Source organism: Trachurus japonicus, chromosome 22 (assembly GCF_045865225.1).
Source record: "Trachurus japonicus isolate A0001 chromosome 22, Traja_1.0".
In the NCBI taxonomy this organism is placed as follows: Eukaryota; Metazoa; Chordata; class Actinopteri; order Carangiformes; family Carangidae; genus Trachurus; species Trachurus japonicus.
This window is the reverse complement of record NC_140928.1, coordinates 18,426,245-18,442,137: the sequence shown is the minus strand read 5'-3', so window position 1 is coordinate 18,442,137 and position 15,893 is coordinate 18,426,245. Positions and strand designations below refer to the sequence as shown.

At 41.2% G+C, this 15,893-nt stretch overlaps 2 protein-coding genes across 3 annotated transcripts in view; both read left to right on the top strand.

Moving 5' to 3' along the window:
- Nucleotides 1–935: 935 nt before the first annotated feature.
- On the top strand, nt 936–5,950 carry LOC146963896 (uncharacterized). The gene is made up of 4 exons (XM_085768027.1): nt 936–1,061; nt 3,406–3,610; nt 5,551–5,837; nt 5,945–5,950. The coding sequence occupies exons 1-4, from the start codon at nt 936–938 to the stop codon at nt 5,948–5,950; spliced, it is 624 nt and encodes a 207-aa protein (XP_085624153.1).
- A 5,409-nt stretch (nt 5,951–11,359) lies between these two features.
- eml5 (EMAP like 5) overlaps nt 11,360–15,893 on the top strand; it is a 50,311-nt gene continuing 45,777 nt past the window's right edge. Inside the window, exon 1 of one of the 2 annotated variants that reach the window (XM_085768546.1) lies at nt 11,360–11,918. In XM_085768546.1, coding sequence (XP_085624672.1) covers nt 11,722–11,918 — 197 coding nt within the window. In that variant the 5' untranslated portion in view covers nt 11,360–11,721. The remainder of the gene's footprint in view (nt 11,919–15,893) is intronic. The other variant, XM_085768545.1, reaches the window with a different exon arrangement.

Below are 15,893 nucleotides of genomic sequence, written 5' to 3'. Positions count from 1 at the left end.
GGTGTTATGAAACGCTAATAGGATTCTTGTAGTGTAGGTTATTGTGAAAATGCCCTAACATGTTGTTGTTTTTTGCTTAATTACTCAGAGATCAAGGAACTTAAATCCAGTGCCATACAATGCCAAGTACATGGGTCACAAACTGCACATGGATCAGAATGAAAAACTGGTCATGTTCGGGGTGACCCATGTCCTTTCGGTTGACGGTTTTTCCAGTCAAATTGTCAGCCATTCAACTATGCCTGTGAAAAATAACCTGACAATATATCAAGAGGTGTACAGGTAACTTTTTGTGCTCTATGTTCCATAATGTAGTTGCAAACAGTAGATATTTTTTAACTGTTAGGTATTTATTTAAGCCCCAGCAAGAACTTTCATGTGGGCACACAAGTGCTGCTGCTGCTGCTGCTTCGTGCTGTAAAAAATATTTTTCTTGTTAAATGTTGGACTGCATTCAATGCAGCAGCTTCCCACAGGGCTGTACGAAGGTTTGGACTTGTTTCTTTATGCTTTAGAACATGAAATCATCATAAACCTCAGAATAGGGGGACTATCAGTGGAAATTAGCCATAGGGCTAGAATCAAGTGCACTTGCTTTCCATTGGAATGTCTGTTAGTGTAGGCTACATTGTCCCTCTGATCAAATAAAATAAATTGAAATGGAAATGAAAATAGTTATAACATTGTATCTCTCTGACTCTGATTCCACGCACATCTGTGTTCAGTCCAAGCTTGGTTGAAAAATGAAAAAAAAAAAATGGTGACAGTTACACAATGCTGTCTGTAACTAATTTATTGATTAACCAAATCACTACATTAACCAAGAGCGAAAATTGGCTTCAACAATGCTGATGTAAACACAGATATCAAATTGTTTTGATAACTGTAACACTTGTGTATTGCTGTTTTGCAGAAGTGCTGTTCTACAGCATGGAATGTGGGACCAAATACGAGTGGACCATGGAAGAGAGTTTTACTTGACTCTTTTCATGCAGGAGAAATTGGCAGGCTACAGAAATGACACAGCAAGGGAGCCGTACCTGCAAACATCATCAACACATGTCAGTTGGCTTATTGTCCTCTTTCCCTTTTCCCTTAATTACTCAGCTGCTATCTGATAATATTGATTTCTCTGTCTGCTTTATCTTCTTCTTCCTCCTATCTGAAAGAACTAATCATTCCTTACTGTCCTACCAGAGCACTCCGCTCCCAGAACGCAGGTCTGTTAGTGACTCCCAGTATCTCTAAAAACAGACTGGGAGGTAGAGCCTTCAGTTACCGGGCTCCTTTACTGTGGAACCAGCTCTCTCCATGGGTCAAAGAATCAGAATCAGAACGCCTTTATTGTCATTATACTACTGTATAACGAAATTTTAAGCCCTCCCCCCCCTTCAGTGCAAACAAGCATACTATAAAAATACAATATAAAAACACTTTCAATAATAAAAATAAATAGATAAGAATAAATTATATGCACAGTATATAGCACAGCGAATTTGTGTATATTGCACAGTATGTGAGGTAGTTTGGTGTATTGCAATATGTATTGAGGTAGTCCAGGGTGTGTCTGTGTGCGTCAGTGCATGTGTGAGTTCAGAGTGGTAATGGCTGTGGGAAAGAAACTGTTCTTGGGTCTATTTGTTTTGGATTTGATGCACCTGTAGCGCCTTCCTGAGGGCAAACAGGTCTAACGGAGTGAAGCCAGGGTGGGTATTGTCCTTGGTGATGTTTTTTGCTCTGGTGAGGCAGCGGGAGGTGAAGATGTCCGTCAGGGAGGGGAGGGGGCGGCCAATGATCTTCTGGGCCACCTTGATGATTCTCTGAAGCCTCTCCCTGTCTGCCATGGTGCAGCTGCTGTACCAGACTGTGATGCAGTAGGTGAGTATACTTTCAATAGATGAGCGTTAGAAGGCCAGCAGCAGAGAGGAGTTCAGGTTGTACTTCCTGAGTACTCTCAGGAAATGTAACCGCTGCTGCGCCTTCCTGATGATTGCTGTGGTGTTTTCAGTCCAGGTGAAGTCAGAGGAGATGAGGACGCCGAGGAACCGGAAGGTGTGGACCCTCTCCACACACTCACCGTTGATGTGGAGGGGGGGGGGGTCAGTGCTGAGCAGACACTCTAACTACATTTAAGTCTATGGTTAAGACCTTCCTTTATGACAGGGCTTTTAGTTAGTTAGGGCTGGTTCAAGTAGCTCTGAACCGTTTTTTAGCTAAGCTGCTATAGGCTGCTGGGGACACATCTGGTTATACAGAGCCCTCTCCTCTCCTCTCCTCTCCTCTCCTCTCCTCTCCTCTCCTCTTCTCTCCTCTCCTCTCCTCTCCTCTTCTCTCCTCTCCTCTTCTCTCCTCCCCTCTCCTCTCCCCTCCTCTTCTTCTCCTCTCCTCTTCTTCTCCTCTCCTCTCCTCTCCTCTCCTCTTGTCCAGGTTAATCTCCTCTCCTCTCCTCTCCTCTCCTCTCCTCTCCTCTCCTCTCCTCTCCTCTCCTCTCCTCTCCTCTCCTCTCCTCTCCTCTCCTCTCCTCTCCTCTCCTCTCCCCTCCTCTTCTCTCCTCTCCTCTCCTCTCCTCTCCTCTTCTCTCCTCTCCTCTTCTCTCCTCTCCTCTCCTCTCCTCTCCCCTCCTCTTCTTCTCCTCTCCTCTTCTTCTCCTCTCCTCTCCTCTCCTCTCCTCTTGTCCAGGTTAATCTCCCAGAGGCAGCTGGAAGTCCCTGTACAAACCCCCCATAGAGAAACGCACTGCGGATCTGCAGTGGAGGGTGGTGCATGGGGCCGTGGCTGCAAACAGACATGTGGCACATATGGGGCACATATGGATCCGAGGGCAGGGAGTCAGTGTTTTTTCTGTAATTGTGAGGAATCTCTGCAGCACTTGTGGCTTGAATGTCCAAGACTGAGCCGTCTTTTTTCCATGTTGCAGCATATGCTGGCTGGTTTGGGAGAGGTTCTGGAGGACAGGCTGTTTGTGTTTGGACCTCGCTACACAGCAGCTCAGCGCAACAGGGTCTCCTTAGTCAACTTCCTGATAGGGCAGGCTAAAATGAGTATCTGGCTGAGTAGGAGGAACAAAATGAAAGGTCAGGGGTCAACTGATGCTGCGCTCATGTTTAGGGGTCTAGTTGCCACTCAGCTAAAGGTAGAGCACCTACTACAAAATGGTCTCTAATCTGGAGGAGTTTGTGTCTGTGTGGTGGAGGGAGGGGCTTTATGTACTGTAGTTGACCAGTCTCTGGTTCTTAGTAAGCGATCCGGTCGTTTTGGCTAACTTCCTGTCAGCTAAACTAATTCTTTGATCTTTGTTGTCATAGAAAATGGATTTTTATTCAGTGATTATGATTAGGTGCAGATGGTAATTGTCATTATTGAAATTAAATTTAACATTATGTTTTTACTCTTTTGAAATGACAGAATCATATTGTTGAAAGGATGTGGCCAGAGGTTAATAATAGGGTAAACTACCCTCTGAAAAGGGCCCTCATCCACCTTGTGGACCAGGAGGAACTCAACATGGAGGACAACTTGACGCGGTATTGTGTGTCCACGCTTACCTGTCAGGTGGCTGAGATTGGACTTGACCGGATGGTGCAGGCCTGGAATGCACACAGGATCCAAGGTTAGCATACCACAAAATTAAATACATATGAAACAAAACTCAATTACCGTTTGCGCCTCTTGAACACAGTGTAATTATCTCTGAGTGTTCAGTGGCATGACTTCCTGCCTCCATTCTCTGTGGTCCCGCTTTCTACTTCTGACCCACAATCCCACAGTTCACCCTCACAACAGACCTCATGTGACCACACACTTTCAAAATAAAATGTCCTCACATGAAGGTTTTTAAATATCACAACTGAAATAATTTTTATCAACTTATTTATAAACGTAAGCTCTTTTTAACTCTCTTATTATCATGCATTTATATGTCTATTTATTAATCTTTTTAAACACTTCATTAACTCATGAAATACTGTCTCCAACAGTTACACTGAATCTGAATCTGAATCTAAATGTCCCTTTTAGCCTGCTATGTGAATAGGCTATATTGTGTTGCTAATTTTATCCCCCCTTTTAACACAGGGTTGATTCAAATGTTCAAATTGGGTATGCCCAAATGCTTCCAGATCATTGTGTGGATTTACAAGGCTGGGGTGCATATCATCATATTGTCATGCTTCACATAGGGTAACTATTCTGGCAGAACTTGCAATGTATCACACGGACTACAGATGAGAATGAGCTCAGCAGCTAACTCTTTCTAACACATTTTGGCTAAAACCTGAAATGTTGATTACTGTAATGTGCGCTGTCTCTGATAGATGTTTGGTTATCATGTTTGCCATCCCCAGGCCTTATTTATAAATGTTTTGCCATCTATCTATCAATTCAAGGAATGTTTGTTTGTATGTGTATGTGTGTCTGTGTCTGTGTCTGTGTCTGTGTCTGCGTCTGTGTCTGTGTGGTGGAATATACTGTACATCTCAATCTGTTTGTCAGACCAACTTGGGACATCTTGCTTTGTACCTTTGCAAGGTTTGGGTTGAAGTTTACATTTTTTGGACCAAAAAGGTAAAAGTTATCATTAAAGTTGTACAGAAATGAAAATTGACTTTGAGCCCACTCTGGGTCATATAATTGGTGTAATAACTCATCTATCAGACAATGTAGGCCAAACTTTGTGCAAAATTCTATTTTTGATTAAATCCAGGATTTCCCATTGGATAGTGCAGGCCACAGATTATACGTAAACCTGCTCACGATTCATCAGCCAATGATATTGGATCCATCATCTGTCAATCTAACGTATGTGTGTGTGTGGGGTGGGGGTCTGTAAAATAATTTATAGATTAAGCGCAAGTACAAGCCAAGTGTACTTAATCTTTTGATTGAAATCTTTTGATCCATATACAGTACAGGCCAAAAGTTTGGACACACCTTCTCATTCAATGTGTTTCCTTTTTTTTCATGACTATTTCCATTGTAGATTCTCACTGAAGGCACCAAAACTATGAATGAACACATGTGGAATTAACAAAAAAGTGTAAAATAACTGAAAACACGTCTTTTCTTCTTTGTCTTCTCTTTCTTCTTTTCTTCTTCCTCTCCTTCTTCCTCCTCCTCCTCTATCTCTGCCTCCACCAATTCTAGTTTCTTCAAAGTAGCCACCCTTTGCTCTGATTACTGCTTTGCACACTCTTGGCATTCTCTTGGTGAGCTTCAAGTGGTGAACCTGAGAATGTAATCTACAATGTAAATAGTCATGAAAATAAAGGAAATGCATTGAGTGTGTCCAAACTTTTGACCTGTATATTAAATGGATTAAGTTATTTCCTTGTACTGAAAATTGAAGCCAAATACTTTTCTGTATAGCCAAGCATAGGAACATAAAAGTTAACAGAATACTTGTATCTTTTTACTAACAGCTCACTTGAATAAACTTTTTTTCAAGGGCTTCCGAGGGTTAGACACTGAGGTGGATTGATATGCATGATGGTAAGATGTTAATTACCCAAACCTTAGCCCCTGATGATTTGTGTTTTGATTTGCTTATTTTAGGCAAGGGCATCCCAGATCAACTGGCTCTGGGTGGATGCCCAAAGAAAGTGCCAGCAGATTGTCTGCCAGAGGCTGCAGGAGCTGCACATGCTTACCTGCAGGAAGTGGGGTCCTCCTTGACACAAGTGTCAATGTTTGGGAGAAACCCATTCTCCACAGCTGAAAACCAGAGAGCAGCTGAACATGAATTTGCACAGCAGTACAGCAACATCTCTGAACTCTTTGACAGTACGGTCAACAATGAACCAACCCGTTTCCAAAGTGCAATTAGGGATCTTATAGATACTGTGAGAAGACATGTGTAGCCTGTTTCCAGATGTCTTGTTAACCTGCAGATGTGAGACAGGAGTATTATGTATGCATTCAACTTTCCAGATGTCTTGTTAACCTGCAGATGTGAGACAGGAGTATTATGTATGCATTCAACTTTCCAGATGTCTTGTTAACCTGCAGATGTTAGACAGAGTATTATGTATGCATTCAACTTTCCAGATGTCTTATTAACCTGCAGATGTGAGACAGGAGTATTATTTATGCATTCAACTTTCCAGATGTCTTGTTAACCTGCAGATGTTAGACAGAGTATTATGTATGCATTCAACTTTCCAGATGTCTTATTAACCTGCAGATGTGAGACAGGAGTATTATGTATGCATTCAACTTTCCAGATGTCTTGTTAACCTGCAGATGTTAGACAGAGTATTATGTATGCATTCAACTTTCCAGATGTCTTATTAACCTGCAGATGTGAGACAGGAGTATTATGTATGCATTCAACTTTCCAGATGTCTTATTAACCTGCAGATGTTAGACAGAGTATTATGTATGCATTCAACTTTCCAGATGTCTTGTTAACCTGCAGATGTGAGACAGGAGTATTATGTATGCATTCAACTTTCCAGATGTTTTGTGAACCTGCTTCCTTCCTACTCTGGTTAAGTGTTACCAATTGCTGTATTAAAGAAACGCTGCATTCTCTCAAGTGACGAAAAATGCTGCTGAAAAATCTCTTTGCTTTTTCTTTCTTTTTTTTGTCAATGTGTTTGGACATTACTTTTAATGATGTTAACTAGATCTTATAAATGGCCTATAAGAATCTCCTCTGTGCAACTATTTATGTAGTCAGTCAATGATCAAACTAGTACCATGAATATAAATTACAGTCCAAACGGGTTAGGCAATGCAAGGCAATTTTATTTGTATAGCCCGTTTTTACAAACGGTTTGTCTCAAAGGGGTTTACTGTAGCATGAGCATCATAACAACATCCTCTTCCCTTAAACCCTCACATCCACTGAGCAGGCTGGTTTAACAGGCTGGCGAGGGGGAAGGGGGTTGATTCAGGTGGTGGTTGGTGCAGAGGGATGGAGCTGTGGAGAATCTGTGGAAACACAGAGAGTGCGGGACGCCAAGGCCAAACTACAAGGTGAGAGGGGGGCGTGGGGGGTCTGTCTACTTAAATGTAGAGTGTCTGCATCTCTGACCTATGGAGAGAGCTGGTTCCACAGTGAAGGAGCCCAACTCTCTTATCAACTTTTTTATTAGCACATCAGTCAACAGTTCTTTCTCACATACATACCGTACATGATATGAAAATAACTAAGCTTCACTAGCCATTATCTGGTACAAAAGAAAATGCTATGTCCCTGCATTCTGACACCTCCTGAAGAGTGATCCAACCAAAACCCTCACAACTTAGCCATGTGGTTTGTGTAACTCTGAATGACTCATTGTTGTGCACTTTAACAGCATTATTTGTGTTTTATCCTGGGATGACAATACAAGACTTCCATGAATGTATAGGACGAAGCATAGGCCTAATACATCCTGGAATGAGTGAAGCTTGCTGACATTGTTATATTATATATAATAGAAAATAGATTTTATTTTTTATTATTATTATTTTTATCTCAAGTAATTATGCCTGGAAATAAAGGTTAAATAAAAATAAATAAATTAAAATGACTGTCACAACTGCCATGAGCAAAGATCAAAACCATTTTTAATCTAGGTATAGCCTATATTGAACGAAGTTACTGTATCTATACAGTCTTTGTCACTGTACAGAGTAGACACTCTGTACTCACTAGCCTATAGCCTATAGGCACACCCCTCGCTTTCAATAATACACACGATATGTGAGCCTCCGTCGTAGTAAAGCCCTCAGATCTACTCTACATGTAATACCTGCGCCACCTTGTGGCTAAACATACACTAGGCTACACTGAAGTCATCATAACTTCATAAGTTCTCATTTTCATTATGAATAGCCTACTATTATTGTTATTTGAAGCCGTGTCAGTCTTAACTGTGGGTGATGGGGTCCTCTATGTCTGCTAGTGTCTGTAGCCTAGCCTACAGTAAAATTGAGGAACTTTTATTTTGAAGGGCACAGGGCAAGGAAGCACACTAGGACCCGCCCACCCACGGAAACAAAATATTGAGTGGTAAAGTCGTTTTGTTAAATAAGAACCAAAAACGAGAAAACGAACTGAAATTTTGATTTCCGTTTTTTTTTCCAAAACGAAAAAACGAAAAAACGGCTTGTTTCTGGTTTCTCCTTATGTCAATTATTCCCAGAAAACAGACTGATAAAACGTACCTTGGTCGACAGTGAGCCTACTTTATGGAGCTACTACCTACTGGTGTCGCCCCGTGATGGTAATTAGATAAGATGCTATCAAAAAATTAATAAATTACATTTTCCATTAATCTCACTATATTATTCAACTCTTTTAACAAATTTTATTCATTAAGTTGAGATGGTGAACTTGTCACTTGTTGCTTATTTCTACAATTATGCAAGTTGGCATTTTATCCACCTTGTAAATTCAGTAGGCTATTCTGTCTGTTTATACTCTATTTCTGATCCAAACCAACTCCTGAGTAAACTGCTCAACGCCGTACTGTTGACCTGTGTCTGACATATTCCTATTTAGTGGTATTAAAAACTTTCAGTGATAGATAGCTACTTTAATGTTCACTGCTAAAACAATGATGTCAACTTTTACTCTTTCAAGCCATTGATTTCCTTGTCCCATTTTCATTGTACATCATGTAGAAAATGCAGAAAGTATAAGCTATAAAGAACAAGCTCATAAATGTCAACATGTGTAGCACAAATAGGGCAAATGGGCAATACCCTATAAAGTGTTTTATTTTTCTATCCAGAATGAACAAATGCATTATTACCTGATCCATGGACTTCTAGTACTCCCCATGGAGGAAATGAGATGAATAAAGAATTATGGCTTATTTCGCCACAAGAGGGTAGTGTAGAGCTTCATAAGACGCTAACCTAATACACTTCATCTTTTCATTCATTTACTCCCCCCATAGAACATCCAATCTAGGTGATATCTGCAGCCCTTGAATCTGATCAGTGTCTATGAACCATCCACAGTCCTGTGGCTGCAGGTCAAGGGGCAGGAGGAGGACACATGTACAATATGATATCACAGGGGATCAGAGCCAGTCTATCTGCAAGGTGTAGGCCTACCTGTTCTGTGATGACATGACTAGGTGACCACAGCCCCCAGAAATCACAGAACGGGGTATTGGCACTTAAGAAAAGCATTGTCTTTGTCAGTTATGTGAGTTAAAAGAAATAGAAGGCAATGAAGGCGAACAGGCACAGCTAGGATGTGTAAAGCATAACCTGGACATGCAGTCTGGCCATTCGGTATTGACCTGATCAAAACAAAACCTAATGCCTTTGATTTTGGACTGGGAGGCTGGGGTTTGAATCCCAATTAGACCCCAGTCAGGACTGTATGGCCATATAGCTAGCATTTTAACTGAGTGAACAGAATAAGAAGAGTTTATTGGGCCAGCTTAGGCCGATGGCTGGCGTCTGGGTTTTGGTTCTGGGTCTGCATGTTAAGGACCTGCCTGAAGAGACAGCAGTCAAGCTGGTGGACAACTAGAGTGCTGCCTCTGCCTCAAATATCAGAAGTGTTTATGCATTGTGCGGGACGGCAACATGGTCTCTCAACTAGTTCTACAAGGGACTGAGGGGGATAGCAGATTTAGTTTAGCCTTTACTTTTCCACTTAGGAGTAATTAGTTTCAGATCATTTACCCCGAGTAGAGTTTATCAGTCTGTCTCTCTTGTTGCTTCTGTCATGGCCAGACCAACTATCCTCAGCTCAGATGTCCGCATCTCTCATTTGTTTGAGGAGGCAAACAACAAAACACATTGTTTTTATGTTCAGTGCTTTAAACTGTGTTGTTATCATGTTGGTGTAAGTTTGTATCTTTCTGTCCAGATATTGTCATCCAACAGTGTATTCTTGTGTCAGCCTGGTCACTCTGAGAAGCCAGTTTCTCTGTCCTGTTCTCTTTCTGATCAACTTCTCTACAAACAAGAGAGAGTAGTACAAGAACTTACCACCAAGCAACTGCTCTTTTTGTCTAAAAAAGGAATGCACATTTCCTATAAAATGTCTAATGAAGAAAAAGAAATCTGTGCCAATAGTATTTTTCACATTTCAACAAGCTGTTTGTACAGTATCAATCCGGTAATCTAAATAAGGATGAAACTAAGCCCTTACTTTATTTTATTTTATAAATAATAACAATAATGGCCAATGTGTGTGTCGTGTGGGTGTGAAATTCACTCATTAACATGAAGAGTTAACATTGGCAACATAAATCAAATGAAATCGTAGCCAGTTTGACGTTTTGTTTTGTTTTTTGCCAATTTGACGTTATCCTTGTTTAAGTGTTTCAGTCGTGACGTGGTTGTCCCCTCTAGAGCACTGGAAAAGAACGACACCACCATTGACTCCCGTGGTAAGGGTTTTGCTCCCCGAGTGGCAGGATATGGGTATTGCAAAAGCGCCCAGAAAACTCATTCACTCCAATGTATGTGTGGTGCCCACTTGCTTGTAAATTGATGAAAACGGCCGTGTTTTTGTTTTTAGGTATCTTGGTCATATCAAATTATACTTATAATTTGTTTATTACAAAATGTAGATTGAAACATTAATGTAGACAACTGTTTTTTTTTGTTTGTTTGTTTTTTTACTCGCCTATGTGTTAATGTTTATCTGTAAACGGTCCTCAATGATGCTATTAACGTGGGTGATCTATAAATGTCCTTAAATTAATGAAAATGCCACACTTGCTCATTCACCAACAATGCAGAGTTGTCAGTTCTTGGGCGCTTTTGCAATACCCATATTCCGCCATCAGGAGGCGCTTCCATTGAACCAATGCGTGTCGTTACCATAGGTCGTTACTCTCAAGGGGGTAGATCGGACTACACGCAGGCGTAGCTCACAGTCGGCCATATGAGGACGGTCAACTTGCTCTGACTCTGGCTGCAGTTACAGTAGATAGGTGATCCACTCATCTCCACTAAAAAAACGATTCATAACTCTGTGAAAAATAAATCAGTATGTAGCTATTACTTTAACTATTTGCATAATGTCACTATAATGTTACTTTTACAAAAAAAATACATTATTTAAATTATCTGTGATTCTAAATATGCTGCATCATTACTGCATAGACGTTCATAAAAATCAAACCGTTTTGAAATCGGACAAAAACTGAGCAAGTTATGGTCATTATAGCAGAACATGCACCATAGGCTTAATGCTCTGAGGGAGAGAGTTGCCCGTCCCAAACAGGGAAACAGCTGCGTGTGAGTGAGTCATCTAGTTCTTATATATATCTATGGTTACTCTATTTTCCAGTGCTCTAGTCGCCTCCTGCTTCTTTTATTCCCTGTGCTCTAGAGCTAAAGAACCTGATTGGACGACAGGCCGGTCCGTCATCTTTATGGGCGGGGCTTAAGGAATAACAGTACAGCTCCATCTTTGTAGGATTTGACAGAAGCTTTGACCTGGAGCCGAGGAGGACCGAGAGCCCGGGACCGAAGAAGTACAAGCAGGTTCTCACAATGGTTCTCACAGCAGCTTAGAAACTCGCCTCACAAACACAGACAGAGGGCTTTCATCCTGTCAGACAAGAAGACTATTCACTCACACGACCCTCAAAGAAAAAAAAGAAAAAGAAAATGTCCAAATACAGTGCTCTCTCTGGACTGGTGGCAATCCAGCGGAACTAATGGGACACGCGGGCTTAAAATAAATCCTTTTTGGTGAATGACACTGTATCAGAAAGCCTACGTGATAGCGACAGAGAGACACACGGAAGTGCGGACATGGCTGACAGGACTGCTCCCAACTGCCACCTGAGACTGGAGTGGGTGTACGGCTACCGGGGACATCAGTGCCGCAACAACCTGTACTACACCGCCGCCAAGGAGATCGTCTATTTCGTCGCCGGTGTGGGGGTTGTGTACAACACCCGCGAGCACAAGCAGAAATTTTACCTGGGACACAACGATGACATAATCAGGTATGATGATTAATAAAATAATATTAATGATACACCACACATTCATGTAACAGTTAGTTTCAGCACGTCGGACAGCGCCACACAGACTCATGGCAGCTGAACATGAATTGATCCTGTAGCCTAGTGTTGTCATTGTAGGTGCTGGTGTCACCTTGTGTAAGGTAACATGATATATCCGAGCCCCGCAGGGAGTCAACAGGATCACGAACCTACACAGCAGCATCCATCCCTCATAGTTTCTTAACGGGGTAGCCTACAGTGTCTTGCTCAAGGACACTCCAGCACGGCAGATGCTTTGAACCAGCTCTTCAGATTGAAGCTCCCTCTCCCTCCCTCTCTCTTTCTCTGACTACTGAAGATTACTCTGCTGCCACTCCTCATGCTATCTCTCCTAGTTTTGCAGGGCTGCTTGGTTTTTATAACCAGGCTGATCATTAAACCCATATTAATCATTTAATCTATAAAACTGGAGAAATGCTGCTCATAATCTTCCAGAGGTCAAGGTGATGCTTTAAACTGGATTTTTAAAAATTAGGCTATTTGTAACAATCACACACTGAGCAAAAAGTGGCAAATCTGGTCATGGGCAAAGACAATTTGTCTTTTTCTGGCATAATAATTTTGATAGCTGACTTGACTTAATTCATTTAGTTTTCCTTTGGTTGCTGGTACAAGACATGTTTCAATATGTTTTAAAGCTTTCCAAATCTGCAGCCTGCATGTCTCATCCTCCCATGACAACGGGAGCAGTAAAGTAGGCCTACAGTTCAGAAAAATGTAATTGAATGTAGCTGTCCTTGATTGGCTCCTTGGATTGGAAAGCAAAAGCGTTAGCTCATCTCAGCGTGGCCACACAGACCCGTTCTTTTGATGAAACACGGCAAAGTAACCAGTGTTACATCACACATCTAATGATCCTGCCTTTCAAACTGTTTTCTCAGCATGCCGCACAACAACGACCTGTGTCCAACGCTCCAGTGTTCGCGTTGACATGTGTGTGTGGGTTGGCCTGGAGATGACTAACATTATATTCTGTGTCGGTAGTCAGCTGGGCTCCTGCTCCATTATTAATCAGACAATAGAGACACTAACCCTCAGCTGCCCTTTGGGTGAAGTGCCTGACTCTTAGCTGGAGGAGTCACTGACTGAACCATAGTATGATATGTCCCTCAAATACACCACACGCATTATGCAAAAAGATATGCAAAAGCACTGAACTGTAAAACAAATTCATCATCTGTGCATCTGTTACATACATACATCCCCTCTATTTCTGCCCATTGATGTCACATGTTTTTTTTCCTGAATACAAGTGGTTCAGAATGCATTAAAAGGCTGTTAGTGCTGACACAGACTGGGTAACAGTCATAGTCATACAAGCCATTTTAAAGTCAGATCTCAGTGGAGTGTTTGTGAAGCTCTCAAACACTTCTTCAGACTTGGAGCTGTAATGGCACCACCAGGAGCAATCCTCAGCAGATTCAGTGCTGAAGAATTGCTGGACTGCTCTCACGTTGCACTAACTCATGTGGAATAGATGCAGCCCCCTCAGATAACACTGTCATTCACATCCCTCTCTCTTCTGCCTGGATGTTTTATTTTTTCTTGGCCTCTCCTGTTTGCTGCTGTATCTTGTTTTTCAGCTGTGTTTTACTTCACAAGTTAATTGTGGTCCTTGTTTTTCACTCTTGGTTTTAACTTGCCCAGCAGCATCTTTGAACTGGTCTCCCAGTCTGACATGTAGAGCAAATAGCCAGTTTCTCACATGAATGAAAGGCTGATCCAGTCTGCGTTTCAGTAATTCTTTTTGAGGATTGTAAATGCACATACTGTATCAGGCAATAGCAGAAAAGACAGAGGAGAAATTTTATAGCATGTAATAAAAACACAGTTCACATTGAGACATGTTAGTAAAGTGAGTAGACGATTTGCAATTCTTCCCACACATCTGGTATTTCTCCACACTCCTTTTATTCCTGTATGAAACTCAAAGAACACATTTCTCCTGCTAAAAAGCCTGCAGGTGTTTGTCCTTATAAACCTAATCTCTCCTTTTTGCGGTGATGCTGTGACACAGTACATGCATATTTATGCAAACTTGTATTTTGCAAATACCTCACAAGCTGGAAATGTTTTGTTGTTTTGACACTACAATCTAAAAACGTCAGTCAGTAGATGCTTCATTTTGTGCTGTTATTCAAAATCTTGGTTGTTTGTTGTGTTGTGATAGTGAGTGAGACACAGGAATAAAAAGCCTGTCTCATATTACAATATCTTGTTAACTTTATGATGGAGCACAGCCAGAGTTATGGATTATAGATGCCAGTCCGAGGCCGGTCTGGTTTCACTTAGCTTTGAAAGATGCCCTGAATATATTTCTGTTCATATTGTGGAAGAATTTTCATTCAGCTCCTTATAAATTTTTTTTTTTCACCTCGGAATCAGTGTGAAGTTTCGTAGTGTAAAATGTGTCAGGATTGCAGGCCAATGTCTCGCAGCTGTGCTCTGTGAACTGCACGAGCTGATGGTGTGAACTACCTCTGCATAATAATATGCAAGCTGATGTCTGAAACTGACAACCATGTCGTGTTAAGTCACTCAGCTGTTCACACAATGATTTGGTTGTTTTTATTCATTCCATGAACAAATAACCTTCTATCGCCATAATCACAAGGGAAACAGAACGTCATACCAATCAGCTCTCCTCTTTAGTGACGGTCGACTCTGCTTCCTTTTGTGCCTCACCTTTGCAAACACTTGCAGGTGCTCTGTGCAAGGTGTCAGAGAGATGCTGAGGTCTCAGGCAGGTCTCCATCATCACCGCCTGTAGCTGCCAGGCCACTCACTCTGTGAAAGGCAGCTTGGTCTCTAAAGAGCAGATCTGTCTTCCTCAATTAGGATCCTCCAGAGTTCAGTACAGTTACTTAGCGCTATGGTGTGATTCAGCAGAGTTGGTGCTGGGATCTGAAAAGTCAATTCTCACAGGTGTTTTTTTTCTTTTTGTGATGGTGCAGTTATGAATGTTTGATGCAGGCGGAGTGGAGGCAGCAAAACATATGCAGGTCTTATTGGCACTTTACCCCGGTGGTGCCAAACTTAGTGCATTTAGAACTTAATAACGATTAAGTACTGCATTATTAATAATGTATGCATTGGTATATATGCTGTATTGTGTAAATAGATATAGGTGCTTTCAGGGGTTATTTACACTATTGATTAGAAATGTAGATACAGTGATGAATTATTCATACATATTTTACTAGGAGACAATCAATAAAGGACATAATGCAGCTGTAGCAATTACATTACTGTTTACATTTATCATTTAAAATGTCAAACAATATCCAGCTCCGGTTTCTTGACTGTGAGGATTTCCTGGTTTAAAGTTACAGTAAACTGTAACTATATACAGTATGTAGGGTTAAAGGTAGGTACTGTACATATGAGCTTTAGACTGGAGGGAGAATATGAGCAAACTGTGAACATGTGTCATTGTTTCTTGACATTTCTAAAACTAAATGATGGATTAATTGCTGTAGGAGATGGGCAGCAGATTAACCAACCATAAAATTAGCCTTGGAAATAAGTTTTAAAAATCCGAGACAATATAAGTCAGGTATCAGGAGGATATTATATATCTATAAAAGAAAAATTATTATTTAATTTATCAAAAAATCTCTCACTTTTTTGCACTTTAATTTAAAAAATGTCGAAAATAGTGAAAGATCCTCAAAATCTAAAACATAGATTATAGCTGCTGCGCAGCGATGGGTCGGGTCCGGGCTACTTTTGGGCAAATTTAGGCAATTCTGAGCAACAAACAGGAGAATAGGAAGACAAGACAGTTGACCTTATAATGTTCAATTTGCATCAGTTGAGGATTGAACCCACAACCTCGGGAACCAAAGACCATTGTCTATCGCACTGAGCTAATTGACAAGAGGCAGTTCAACAGTGGCTTCACAAATTGAGTAA